Source organism: Phyllostomus hastatus, unplaced genomic scaffold (genome assembly GCF_019186645.2).
Source record: "Phyllostomus hastatus isolate PE091 unplaced genomic scaffold, TTU_PhHast_1.1 phas_contig_34, whole genome shotgun sequence".
NCBI lineage: Eukaryota > Metazoa > Chordata > Mammalia > Chiroptera > Phyllostomidae > Phyllostomus > Phyllostomus hastatus.
The window spans coordinates 59656335-59670944 of NW_025333857.1; the positions used below are offsets into that span (position 1 = coordinate 59656335).

Below are 14610 nucleotides of genomic sequence, written 5' to 3' on the forward strand. Positions count from 1 at the left end.
CTGACTTATTTGGCGTGACTATTGCAAAGAGCTCTGATCCAGAAGCTGCTCCTCACTAGTACTATTTCCAGACCCGCGAGGTCGGGTCGGCTTTCGTCCAGATTCAGTGCGAGAGTCGAAATGCGACGCTGGCTGGCTTCTGGCAGAAAGTGAGTATCCGCGACGAAAAGTATTCCTAAAGGGAGCCTCCAAGGTAAGCCACCAGCTCAGGTTTGGGCGTGGAGGGAAGGTCGACTGAAAAGCCGCATCTCAGCCCACAAGGTCTCTAAATCACGACTCAAACGGCAACCCTGCTGGCAACAGAACGCAGTGCTGCGTCGAGGAACCCTTTACAGGCAGGGAAAAGGCAAACGTAACGGCGGACGCGCCCCATAATCTAGATACGCGCGGGATACCGATTGTCACTGCAGAGCCCACGAGAGGGGCGGGGCAGAGTTGTCTTTTACCGCGCTTGCGCATAGGATCGGTTTCCAGGGCCAGGAAAGGGAGGGGGGGAGAGAGAGAGAGGGGCCAACTGCGTGCGCATGCGTACTCAGCAACCTCCGACTGCTTTCAGAGCCCATTCTCCGCAAACCTCGGGGCGGGGCCTCGGGGGCGTTGTCTGGGGCGCAACTAAAAGCGGAGGGAAGAACCGCCTCTCACTATCTGCCTGCTGCTGCTTTTTCGCCACCGACCTTCATCTACCGAAATCATGTTACCCAATACAGGGTAAGGATTTGGGGTCGCCACTGGGAAAGACCGGGTCGGGTAGTGTAAGTCAGCATAGATGCTCGGAGGGGCCTGGAGGCGGTGGGAGGACTAATGAATCTCCTCCACGCTGGACGCAGTGTTCTAGAACTACGTTAACGCGGGAGAAGTAACCCAAAGTTGTGTACGGCAGGGTGGCAGCCGTATAAAAACATCTTCGACAGGTAAAGGATCCAGAGTGGGTTACCCCGCCGCGCGTAGGGCCGGCCCCATCTTGGATTGAACTGTAGCTGCCTGTCTGGGTGAAGGCACGCAAGTTCTAGGTGAAAGGTCGCTGGAACATTTGTGCACCTCATGAGTGTTCTCTTGTTCTGAGCACTCATTCTGGAATGATGAAATAATGGCGTGTTTAAAAAGTGATTTTCAAATTAGTAACAAACAAAACTAACAGAATATAGGCATTTTGGTATGGGGAACTTTTTTTCACTTTAAAAAGATTTTCAGTTGTGAAATACACAACAAAATTTGACATCTTACCATTTTTCAGTGTAGTATTATTCAGTAGTGTTAAGTATATTCACATTGGTATGTAGCCAATCTTTAGAACTTTTTCAACTGAAAATTCTGGCTATGCCTCTTAAACATCCCTTTTCCTCTTCCCCTCAGCGCCTGGCAACCACTGTTCTACTTTGTTTCTGTGAAGTATGGGTGTATTGAGCTGAATGGAATGTCCAATATGCAATTTGCTTGAAACATACAAACCCATGCCCAAAAGACTTAAACAGCTCAACTTTTGAGTGTCACTTAAGTGATTTTCGTCATCCTTAACTTCCAGTCCTTCTGTTGCTCTCTGGTATTTTTTCCAAAGATATTATGTTCATTTGTAAATATATTTGTATATTACCCTGAATACACAGCACATTTTTCAAAATTTTTATTACATTTATTGGAGTGGCATTGGTTAATAAGATTATGTAAATTTCAAGTGTACTATTCTATAGTCATCCTCTGTGTATTGGCATTGCACACACTTTTAATGGTAGCAAACTCTCTTCTGGGCCTTATTGTTTTTACCTAATATGACTTAGGACACACATTTTAAGTACATGTAGCCCTTCTTCCCTTTTAATGGTTACATAGTATTCTATTGAGTCATCATAATTTATATAATCAGTTCCCTACCATTGGATACCAGATCACTTCTAATTTTTTTGTTACTCCATCTTTGCTGCAATGATTATCCACATAGTCATCTGTTTGCATATATTTGAATGTATCTATATGATACATTCTTGGAAGTGAGGTTGCTGGATCAAAGAGTATATACCCTTTAAATTTTGATAGAATACTAGTAGCCCTCCAAAGAGGTTGCATACCCAAAGCAGTGAATGAGCTTTCCTAATCCAACGTGTTGGCAAACAGTGAAGTGTTCCATAATAAAAATGAGGGGGCTGTTACTGGTGTCTAATGGATGGAGTCTGGGGATGCTGGTAAGCACCTTTTAATATCAGTAGTGCAGAGATTGAGAAATTCTGGTTTAAAGACATTTTTGTATCTTTTTTCTTTGCTTGCCTTACACAATAAGGTTTTTGATCTCTGAGAGCTCTAGTTTAAAAAATTTGTTCTGTCATATGTGTCACAAATATTTTTCTCAGTATTTTTTCCTGTGCCTTGACTTTGACTACATTATTTGTCATGCAGATACGTGTTTTTACAAGAGTCAGAGTTATCAGTCTTTTTTAAGTCTTTTGTGTTTTTGTGCAAACCTCTAAGGCCATCTTAAATCAACATATTTTTTTTTAATGGTAACTATCATCTAGTATTTTTATGTTTCGGGGGGTTTTCTTTGGCTCTCAAATTTTTCATGAAAATTTTGCATAGGCTTTTGGCACAGGAAGTGAGTTATGAAGCCCACTTCGTTTTGGCTCAGGTGGCTGGCTGTACAGTTGTCCCAGCACAGCTGACTGACTAGTTACCTTTCCCTTTCTGTTAGAAACTCCACCTTTATCTTATACTGAATTCTTGTATGTATAGGGGTCCGATTCTTGATTTTTTAAAATTTTATTACTTTAATCTGTCTCTACATGCACCAGTACCAAGCAATTTTAAATACTGTACTTTTTTTTTAAAGATTTTATTTATTTATTTTTAGAGAGGGAAGGGAGGGAGAAAGAGAAAGAAACATCAATGTGCGGTTGCTGAGGGCCATGGCCTGCAACCCAGATATGTGGGCTGACTGGGAATCGAACCTGCAACACTTTGGCTCGCAGCCCGTGCTCAATCCACTGAGCTACGCCAGCCATAAATACTGTACTTTTATAAAGTGTTTTTAATATCTTGGAAGTCTAGTTCCCACCTCATTCGGATTTTTTTTTTATTTTCAGAATCTTCCTGGTAATTTTTGGATGTTTATTTTTCAAAATGAACTTTAGAATAGCTTGTATAGTTTTTTAAAAGTGATTTTTCTCTTTAAAAATAGTTTCAAATTTTATCACCATTATGCTGATTTTGAGGTATAGAGAATTTTGGTAAATTGTAGTGTAGCTTATTTCTACAGTAGCAAGTTTTAGCCATTTATGTACTGAGAAATTTTCCCTCCCTCCCTCCCTCCCTCCCTCCCTCCCTTCCTTCCTCCCTCCCTTCCTCCCTTCCTCCCTTCCTTCCTTTCCATTTATGCAATGAGGATCCCCTGCTAACCCCTAGGTTCTAATGCCTTAAAGCTGGAGGAGTTCCTTTGTAGTAGGGAGCCAGGGTTCATGTTATGAGGAGAAGCTGCTTTTGCCTTTCTTTCAGCAATGCCTGAGACTCTGAATGAGGAGGAAGATGTCCTTTGTTCTACTGAGAATCAATCTAGCTAGACTGGAGGCAAAGAGAAAGGGCTTTTTAATCAATAGTTGGGACATGATAAACTTTGAATATGGGTAGGTACTGAATGACATAGAGCAATTGTTAATTTTTTAGCTGTAATAATGACATTGCTATGTAAAAGTTGAAGATGCATATTTAGAGGTGAAATTATATGACCTCTGAGATTTGCTTTCTGATAATCACTCCAAATTTTGATAATTGTTGAATTGTTAAACATGGGAGCTTATACTATTTTCTGTAGTTTTAAATATATTTGAAAATTCCATAATAAAATTTTAATGATGTCCTTAAATGTCTTTGCACTGATTGTTTATTAGTTGTAAAGGAAAGAATGGTAATTATACAGTGGAGAAATAATAATATGATTGGGTGATCGAAATTAATATCACCATAAGTACAGATGGATATCTTGTGCTTCCGGGTGTGATACACTGTGGACACTGTATTTCATATTCTGGCTGGGAATAAATAGCCTGAATCTATCATGAGGACATAACAACTGAATCCAAAGTGAGAAGCATTCATTTTTAAAAATGAGTGGCACTACATTCTTCAAAAAATCAACATGTATCATAAAAGATAAGAGAGGTTGCAGTAATGTTCTAGATTAAAGAAGACTGAAGAGATATGACAATTAAATACATTATCTGGTTCTAAACTGGGTCCTGTACTATAGGGCAAAAATTACTCTAATGGGCATTATTTGCATCCATTGACAAAATTGAAATGTTGGCAGTATGTTTGATAAAAGTAGATATTGTATCAATGTTATAGTTGCTGAAGTTGATAATTCTATAGTGGTTATGTAAAATAATAGGCCATGACATGACATTCAACTTACATTTAAGTAATTCAAAAAAATAACATATACAGAAAGGAAGGGAAAGAGAAAATGAGCATAAATGCTAAAGCAGGGGGGTAAAATGTTAACAATATATGAATCTGGGTAAAGGATATATGTGTTTTCTTTGCACTATTCTTATTCTTGCAACTTTTCTTAGAAATCATTTACGTGGGGGAAAATGGGAACAACTGTGATTGCATGACAATAAAAAAAGGGAAAATATTTACAAATAAAAAGTTAGAAAGAATGAGGTACCGGGGAACAAAGCCAGCAAAAGATGTATAATACCCTTCTGTAGAAAGTTTCACAATTCATTGAAAGACTAAAGAAGACTTAAACAGAGAATAATACCATGTCCATGGATTGGGGCCCTCATTGTCTAAACATGTCCGTTCTCTCTAAATTAAGTTATAGATTCAATACAATTTCTATCAAAAATCCAACTGATTTTGCTTATGCAGTTATTAGCTAAGCTGATTCTAAAATATATGTGGAAAAGTGAAGGTTCAAGTATAGCCAAGAAACTCTTGAAGAAGAACAAATGGAAAGTATTTGCCTTATTAATTACTGTGGGGGGGCTCTGCCCACAGGCCCCCCCCTCCCCCTTCAATCCTCCACAGATGAGAATAAGTCTACCAACACATGATCTGCATGGGGAGGAAAGGTGGCTGATCTCTCAAAGGAGAAGAGCCTTGAGCCTGTTCCTCAGTGGGCTTTTATTGGGTTCAGTTTGCACAGGAATACAGGTAAAGCTCATTAGTCATTGTCAGGCAGTAAGAATCAACAATAGGTACCATACAAAGAACTAGGAGCACTTATTCTGAGTCAGGGTCTGTTAGCTAAAGGGCCATAAAACTTTGGGAAGCAAACTTATTTCCTGCTCGGGCCCTTATCATTTAATTGAGAGCATTCTTAGCAAAGCAGGTTTCAGAGGATTTTATGCATTCTTTATCAGGCCTGATCACCCTGGGGAACCACCTGTTCTGCCCAGGGCTGCACCTCCCACTGGCATTGTTTCAGGCTTAAGTCAGGCAGGGTAAGTAAGGCAGCCAAGAGATTAGGAGACTTCTTACACAACAGAATGAGGACTCAGGCTATGTCAAAGCCAAGGGGTGAGGGTTCATCACCCCCTTTTTCTATAGTCCCGCAAGTCCTTCCCTAAGGGCCCCATCATGACTGTGCCTGTCTTAGGTCATCCCTCCCTTGAGGAATCTTACCCATCATTGGCTAACCAGTCATCCTCCCCCACCCCCTGGGCCAAGGAGGGTGAAGTAAAAGGGGGTAGAGGCAGTTTCCCTGCCAGGAAGATAAGCTTTGTCTCCTTAGTGGCTTATGGTCCCAAGGTCCTTCACTCAGCCTTAGCCATGGGGGTGGTTACAGCTTCTGAAACCAGGCAGGGCGGTTCCCAATAAGTTATCAGGACTGAGAAAGCTATTGTAATCAAAACACTGTGATTTTTATGGGCCAGTGGAACAGAAAAGAAAGCCTACAAACAAATCTATATATTTTTGGGGATTTAGTCTCCAACAAAGCTTGCATTGAAGAACTGTGAGAAAGATGGGCTTTTCAGACTGGGACAGTTGGTTATTCGTATGGGAAAAAATGTAATTAGGTCACCTTAATTTATATATAAAAATTCTAGGCAGATTAAAGACCAACATTTAAAAGATAAACCATAAAACTTTTGAAAGACAGCAGTGGTTTATTGTTATTCACAGTTTTTTGGGTTGAGTGATTTTTTTTTTTTGCTCTGTGTATGTTAAGGTCATGCATATAGCTACATTTAGCTGGGTCCTTGTCTGGGGCCAGAATGTTCTAAAAGGCATCTCACCCTCCAGGTCCTCTCTGTCATGGCCTCTCATTACATAGTAATCTGTCCCTGTTCTTTGCAGCATGGCATCTGGCTTCCAAGAAAGAGAAAGTGGAAGCTGTCAGTTATCTATAGCCTGGGCTTGGAAATCCCAGAATATTACTTCCATCACATTCTGTTTCTTAAAAAAAGACCATAAGGCTACACCAGACTCAAGGGGAGGGGGAAAATATACTGCTCTGGTGGAAGGAATGCCAAAGGATTTGTGGCCGTGTTAAATCCACAGCAATGTCCTCTAATCCAGCAGTTTCACCAGTAAATACATATGCTCTAGAGACACTCTTGCTCAAGTGACGGGAAGAAGTGTACAAGAATATTTGTTGCACCATGGGGAAGAGTGCAGTAGTTCCTAGGGCAGCCATAACAAAGTACCATGAAGTACTTTGAGTGGCTTTAAGCAGATACTAATTCTCTCACAATTTTGAAGGCCAAAAGTCTGAAATCAAGTAGTCACCTGGGCTAGAACTCTCTGAAATTCCGGATAGATGAATATTAGTATATTAGTGACTATTAGTATATTTACACAGTTGTGCAACCATTATGGTAATTAATTTAAAAATTTTTTATCAATTTCTTACCCCAAAAGAAACTCCACAACCCTCAGCTGTCAGCCCCCGATACCTCCCACCCTCAGCTCTAGGCAGCGACTAATCTTAGCATCTCTATAGATTCATCTATTTTGGACACATCATGTAAGTGGAATCATACAGTTGTGGTCCTTTGTGACTGGCTTTTTTCACTTAGCATAATGTCCTCAAGGTTCATCCATGATGCAGCATGGATTAGTACTTCATTTATTTTTATTGCTGAATATGTTCCACTGTAAGGATATACCACATTTTATATATCCATCTATCAGTTGATTGACATTTACATTGCTTCCACTCTGGCTGTTATGAATAATGATGGACATATATTGAATAATTGTTTGCTTTTAGATCATTTCTTTTAAGTGGTATGTATTTATTGTGGAAAATTTGAAATGCCAAAGAATATGAAAAATATGATAGCCCTTGCTGGTGTGGCTCATTGGTCAGGGGGTTTTCCTGTAAACCAAAAGGTCACAGGTTTGATTCCTGGTCAGGGCACATGCTTAAGGCTGTGGGTTTGGTCCCTGGTTGGGGTGTGTATGAGAGACAGCTGATCAGCGTTCCTCTCTCACACTGATGTTTCTCTCCCTCTCTCTCTTCCTCCCTTCTCTCTATCTAAAATTAATAAGCATGTCCTTGAGTGAGGATAAAAAATGATAAAATCTGTTCATAATTCTACCACTTAAAAATAAGCTTCATCAATACTTTTTTTGGAAATTAATACATGTTTATATAGTTTATTAACTTCTCATTTCTCTTTAAGATTTACTTTTCATTTGAGCAGATTTTGTTTGCCAAATCACTGCAAGACTGGCCAACAGCAGTTGTAATAAATAATTTATAAATCATGTGCAGTAGGAGAGCAGTAGAGTTATTAGCTAACCAGGTAGGGAAGAAGGAGGGTTTAGAGAAAGTTTCACAGAGGAGGAAACATGTATTGCAAAAACATGCGTGTGTTTTGTATGCTGGTAAGTAAATAAAACATCAAGGTTTATAAAAAGGCCATATTTGTTCTGTTGTAGGAAGCTAGCAGGAGCTACAGTTTTTATCACAGGCGCAAGCCGTGGCATTGGCAAAGCTATTGCATTGAAAGCAGCAAAGGATGGAGCAAATATTGTGATTGCTGCGAAGACCAGTAATGCACATCCCAAACTTCCAGGCACTATCTACACTGCTGCTGAAGAAAGTGAGTGAATGTGACAATGCCATTTCATGAAATGTTCTCACCATGATGTCACTACATAGGGAATTTGCTGGAGAGTTTAATTTTAGGTATTTGAAAGCTACCCTAAAAATAATTTTATCTGCTTAAAGTATTTTGTCACCTTAGGCAGTGATTGGGAACTGTTTTTCTCCCCCAGCACTTTTGAGTGCTATGAGAGACTGCCATTAAAACTCGTGTCCCATGAGGGCAGTGGTTCTTGGATCTGAGCAGAGAATGGGGAGTGGAAATAGAGAAGAATGTGAGAGGTGGATGACGTGAATACTCTGAAAATACTCTCCATGTTTTTATTTTCTATACCACTTGCAAATCATTATTTTAACACTTTCGCTTCACAAATTATTATCAAGTGCTTATATTCAAGGCATTGTGCAAATCACAGTTCCTGGAGGAAGAGCTCAAAAATTCAATTTAGTTGAGATTGCTGGTTCTGTTATGTTGATAGTATTGTGGCTATGTTTGGGGAATACCTATGAAGTATTGATGAGTGAAGTGGTGTCTGGGGTTTATTTTAAAATACATCAGCATTGGACATAGATAAATCAGACTGGCTGCACATTAACAATCATCAAAGATAGGTGATAGATTCATGGTAGTTCATTAAACTGTTCTATATATTTTTTTAAAAAATTTAAATAAAGTTTTTAGAAATTACCTTCCATTTTTTGCTTTGTAATAGAGTTTGTAAATTCTGCTTTGTTTTTAATGGAACTGGCCTACCTAATGTGAAGCTGGATATGGACTAGTCAGTCTGTCTTACTACAGGGCAGAGTCACTGGTAGTTATAAGACACAGTTATTTATGTTGGTTTTCTGAAAATATGATACTTCTTTCTTTTGACTCTTATATCAGAATGAAAGGTTTACTATTTGCATGCTTTAATGCTCTCTTTGTTTATCCATTGTAGTCGAAGCTGCTGGAGGAAAGGCCTTACCATGTATTGTTGATGTGAGAGATGAACAGCAAATCAGTAATGCAGTGGAGCAAGCAGTCAAGAAATTTGGAGGTAGTGCCTTAAATCTTACTGACTTTTCATAAGATATAGGTATAACCATAATTTTAATTAAATTATTCAGTTTTTCTGAATCTTTGGAGTATAATCAGAAATGAGTATTGTTCATATAGAAATGTAGCTTAAAACCCATCTGATGAATATTTTTGATTTGGTAAGAATTATTTTGAATAATATAATAAGTCTACCATCTAGTATAAAGCTAGGACCTTGACAATTACTGACATCTAACCAAAACTAGTTCCACAGATCCCATTCTTTTGCCTCCCTTTAATTAACATAATCTTATGTTACATATGGGGGGGACTGTGTAGAAGATGCAGGAATTATCGTATGAATGAGTTACCAAAACAAACTTGATTTACTCTGGTGATTTGCCTGGAATTGAAACTCTGGATCTTTTCTCTTTTCCCACTTCTCAGGACCAGAAAGGAGCTCTTCTATTTAGTAAGGGCCTTAGAAGGGAGGGAGACCTGTGTGTTTGGAAGGAGGGCGGGCCTTGGGAAGATGCTAGAGAGGAGGGGCAACTTTAAGGAAGTTAACCTAGGGGCTTGGAGACAAGAAGGAATGAGATCAGAAAAGAATGGAAGCCACAAAGCCTCCTTGTAGTTCCACATGGAGCTCTGGTGGTTGGCAGTCTTCGTGGAGCCAGTGAAAATCATTTTGGTATTTGTGACATCACTACTTAGTCTTATATTGGTGTATTGGTTAGTCACTTTCTCTAAAAGAAGTATTTGTGAGCCAACTTAGGGTTCAGTTATACAGAGTAAATGTTTTTTTATTCCGTTTTTTGTTACACAGTTTGAATTATATTAATAGGAACTTGATTTTTTAAAAACAGGAATTGATATCTTGGTGAATAATGCCAGTGCTATTAGCTTGACCAACACATTGGAAACACCTGTGAAGAAGGTGGATTTGATGATGAATGTCAACACCAGAGGCACCTACCTTACGTAAGTTAGAGAGTTGCCGGGAAGAATGTTGCAATGTTTGCTCTAAGAACTAGTTGTAAACCGGTTTGAATCAGATTAGCAATATGGTTTAAAGTGTAGTCAAGCACAGAACTTGCTTGTCTGCCTTATATGTATCTATCTTACATGTATATATAGAACAGGTAGTTAGGACCTTAGGCTTTAAAGTCAGACTCCCTTGAGTAGGATTCCAGTCCTGTCCACCACATGCTATCATGACTTGCTGTCTGGTAACTGTAACTAAACCTCTTTATAGATTCTGTTTCCTCATTCGTAAAGTGGGGATGATTAAGTATGGCCTAGGATTGGTCATAAGGGTTAAATGTAAAGTTTGTTGTTCTGAACTTTGCCCTCAGTTGTGTTTTATTGGGTCAGCAAAACTTGGCTCTAACAATGTTAAAAGATTTGTTTTTATGATTATCTACATTAAAAATTTCATTAGTGCCCTGGCTGGTGTGGCTCAGCGGATTGAGCGCCGGCCTGCAAACCAAAGGATTGCTGGTTTGATTCCCGGTCAGGGCACATGCTTGGGTTGCAGGGCAGGTCCCCAGAAGGGGGCACACCACCATACATTGCTGTTTCGCTCCTTCTCTTTCTTCCTCCCTTCCCCTCTCTAAAAATTAATTTAAAAATCTTTTTTTTTTTAAAGATTTTATTTATTTATTTTTTTAGAGAGAGAAGGGAGGGAGGGGAGAGAGAGAGAGAGACAGAGACAGAGACAGAGACAGAGAGAGACAGACAGAGAGAGAGAGAAACATCAATGTGTGGTTGCTGGGGGTTATGGCCTGCAACCCAGGAATGTACCCTGGCTGGGAATCGAACCTGGGACACTTTGGTTCCCAGCCCGCGCTCAATCCATTGAGCTACGCCAGCCAGGGAATTTAAAAATCTTTTTAAAAAATTTCATTAGTTTCCTGCATGATTAAAAACAGGAGATTTAGACAAAACTCCAGCTTTCTGGCCTTTTTTGAAAATCTGGCCCCACAGAGACAGCATTCCCACATGACAACAGCTGGTATAGCTGAGTAGCAGGATATCAGCTGCTGCATTCAGTGGAGCCTGAGCTCCATTGTGTTCCGGATGCTGAGGACAGGCTAAAAAGTTGCCATTTATTATTATATTTGTACTGTTGTTTTTCTTACGTTAAAGAGGAAAGTAAAATATTTCTCATACACACTTCTCTTACCTGAAGTGGGAAAATGAGACATATTCCAAGAGGGCCATATGTTCACCTGAAATGAGGGAGAGTCTACTTCTTTGTAGATGGGTCATGTTTCTGTAAATTCAGTATGTATGGTATATCTCTATTGAATGGAAAACATAGTGAATCCAACCATAGTAAGAACTACAGCAAACATATAGAAAAGATAGTGATGAAAAACTTAATGTACTAGAAAAGGGACTACCATTTCAATAGGGTTTGTGTTTATTTTCACATAAAGTAAGCAATGCTGCTGTGTGGTGCAGTTATGTGTTACACGAAGAATTGGTCTGGGCATCATAATCTTTTACAGCTGGTAATTTTGTGGAATAATTTTGATTGAATATAAACACTTACTTAAACAAGTGTTTAAAAATATAAGTCTAGCCAGAGATACTATTGCTCAGTATATCGAATTAAAGTTTAGAAGGACGTGGTTTATGAAAAAGTCAAGTCGTATGTGGCAGTTTCTATTGTAGATGATGATGCCACAAATAGAAATATTCCACCCACCTAGTTATATTTATTTAGTATCGGGAGAATTTTGATATGATTAAAAAATTTAATCATAGGTACCCTGGACATGAACATCAGGAAATGGCTTGTCAAATATTGAGAAATATCTTAGGAAGTTTTCTGTAGATTTGTGAAAATTAGTAATCATAACTATAGGCAATGCTGCTGTAATAGTCAGTGTTAACTTTATACTTATTAAAAACTTAACTATTGTAGAAATGTTGCATAGAGGTTCAGAAATTGTTCATTTTTTTAAAGATTTTATTTATTTTACTTTCAAATGGAGAGGAGGGAGAAAGAGAGAGAGAGACACATCAGTGAGTGGTTGCCTCTTATGTGCCCCTTACTGGGGGCCTGGCCTGAAACCCTGGCGTGTACCCTGACTGGGAATCGAACCAGCGACCCTTTGGTTCACAGGCCAGCACTCAATCCACTGAGCCACAGCAATCGGGGCTGTTTGTTTATTCTTTTGTTCACTAGATACAAAGATACAAAAAAGTGCCTTGCTAAAAAGTAAAAAATGGGCTGTGTTATGAATTCTAAGTACCAACTACACCTCTGTAGTTTGAAACACGGACAGTTACTCATATTGAATATAAACATGATTGCCTGCTGTATGACAAGATTGTGTAAACATGTTGTGTTGTTGAAGAAATTGACTGTTTGCCACCCAAGAGAAAATTCCCAATTCAGTTCCCAAAGAAAAATTGGTCAAAGATGTGGCCTTTTTAGCTGACATGACTTTTAGTAAACACAAATGCATGATTCTCATTATTCATTCCTTGTGAAATTATATCTTTGGAAGACCCATTTGGCAAGAGCAATCTGGACCCTTATCCATACTGAGGTCATTTTCCAAAAATGAAAATGATAGCCTAAACTACATTTCTACAGTTGTAGACTTGAAGTTTCAGTTTAAAATAAAATAAAACATAACAAAATGTGATTTCAAATGGTAATATAAGGAACTAACCTTCTTCACTTCCCTTTCTCAGTGAATACTATTTCTGTAGTTAAAGAACTACAAATGGAATATATCAGCTGTAGGGCACTTAGGTACCAAAAACTAAACATGAATATGTTGGAAAAACAGAGCTACAAATACCTTGGGATAGATAGTCTAAAATAAAAACACTTTCTAAAAACAAAGATTCTATTTACTATTGAAAGTTCCTACATTTATGAACAGCTGTTATTTAAATAAATTAATTAATTAAATTAAATACTGCTCCCAAGTACAGGCTTATTACAATGCCAAATCAAAGAGTTGACATTAAAACCTTTGGAAAAAAGAGAAGGTGTCAGTTTGTTGGTCTTACGAAAGGTCTAAGTTATGAAAGAGAAATTTATAACAAGACATTTCCATTTTAATTTTTGTTTTGTTTTTTATTTGGTGACACTCATTCATTCATGTAAGATAATTATATATTGTTTATCAGGGAGGCTTGAGAAGCATTCTCAGGGAAAAAGTGGGGGTAAGGCCCAAAGAACTGACCTATTTGGAGGTCTTGGCAAGAATCTGGAACGGTTTTTTGATCCTGTTGCCCAGGGACCCTAGGGCCTGTGACTTGTGTTTTAGTGGTTTAGTGGGGTGGAAGGCAGAGGTGAGGTACAAGGTAGGCCTTTAATTTTTATTTTTAAGTTTTAATTAAATGTGTAATCTTCAGTAGTATGTGTATTTGTTATCATGTTAGGTGCTTATGGAAATTCAGTTATAAGTTTGTATTTCTGAACAGTTGATTTTTCCTATACCCAGGTCACTTTATTTATTGACTCAAATATGTTATAGGCCTTTGAGCTTACAGTAAGTTTTCAGTAAACTTATTTTATTAAGCTGAAGGTATTAGTATTTAAGCATGGTACTAAGAGTTTTCAATATAATGTGTAAGACAGAGCATATTAACTGTAGGAAAATGCACCTGATTTAGGATTTTTAATGATGAGAGCCAGCAGGCAAAGTGTGGGTAGAAGGTTTTGTCTAACAGATCAAAGGAGAAGCTCGTGTTTCTAATGTAAATACAATGAGCCCTTTCCTTTGAATGTCAGATATGGTCTTATTGCCTGGAATAGGTTCGGTTTGTTTCCTAGTGATGTTTTGAGATACACTTCACTGTTTTAATGGTCGTCAGCTCCAATATTGTGTGCCCCTCTCCATTTCGCCCTCGTATGAGAGAAGCACCTTTGGAAAGGAATAATATATAAAAACCCCTTAGTAATATTGATTGTATTTGATTTATAAACTTGAAAATGCATTGCTGATGGTAACAAGAGTGTTGTACATTTGATAGTAGGAAAACTGACTTGAAAGAAGAATGGATAAGTTTAAAGACTAGAAGTTATGGAATGTACAATAAAACCAAAAGCTATAAAATTATTAAGCTATACTATGTTAAGCTTTAACATGTTTTAGCTTAATAATGAAAAAATTTTAAATATTGTACCTGAGTCTCCTATAAAATAAATTGTACTATGAATAGTACTACACTATAAACAGTATTTTTTAAAAATAAAACTAAATATTGCCCCCAAAGTCATATTGCTTTGCATATTGGTGCAAATTGAATTTGGGAATCTGTTGGGAGTTATGTTGTTAAACTACAATTCCAGCATAGTAGGAATACCACACCTACTGAGAGGAAATAAGTCAGCCTAAATAATATTGATAATAGCAGCTGTTTATTTCACGTTTAGCATATGTACTGTTTTAAATATCTTATATATATCCCATTTTACACCCTTGATCAACCCTAAATGGTAGCAGGTATTACCAACACTTACAAATGAGAGAACTGAGAAGTAGAATGCTGTGTATTTTTCCCAGGATTA

At 38.2% G+C, this 14610-nt stretch overlaps 1 protein-coding gene across 1 annotated transcript in view; it reads left to right on the forward strand.

Moving 5' to 3' along the window:
* The first annotated feature begins 555 nt into the window (after positions 1 to 555).
* Positions 556 to 14610, forward strand: part of HSDL2 (hydroxysteroid dehydrogenase like 2) — a 59376-nt gene continuing 45321 nt past the window's right edge. The window contains exons 1-4 of the mRNA XM_045840816.1: positions 556 to 708; positions 7882 to 8045; positions 8989 to 9087; positions 9935 to 10049. Of these exons, the coding sequence (XP_045696772.1) occupies positions 692 to 708; positions 7882 to 8045; positions 8989 to 9087; positions 9935 to 10049 (395 nt within the window). The 5' untranslated portion in view covers positions 556 to 691. The remainder of the gene's footprint in view (positions 709 to 7881; positions 8046 to 8988; positions 9088 to 9934; positions 10050 to 14610) is intronic.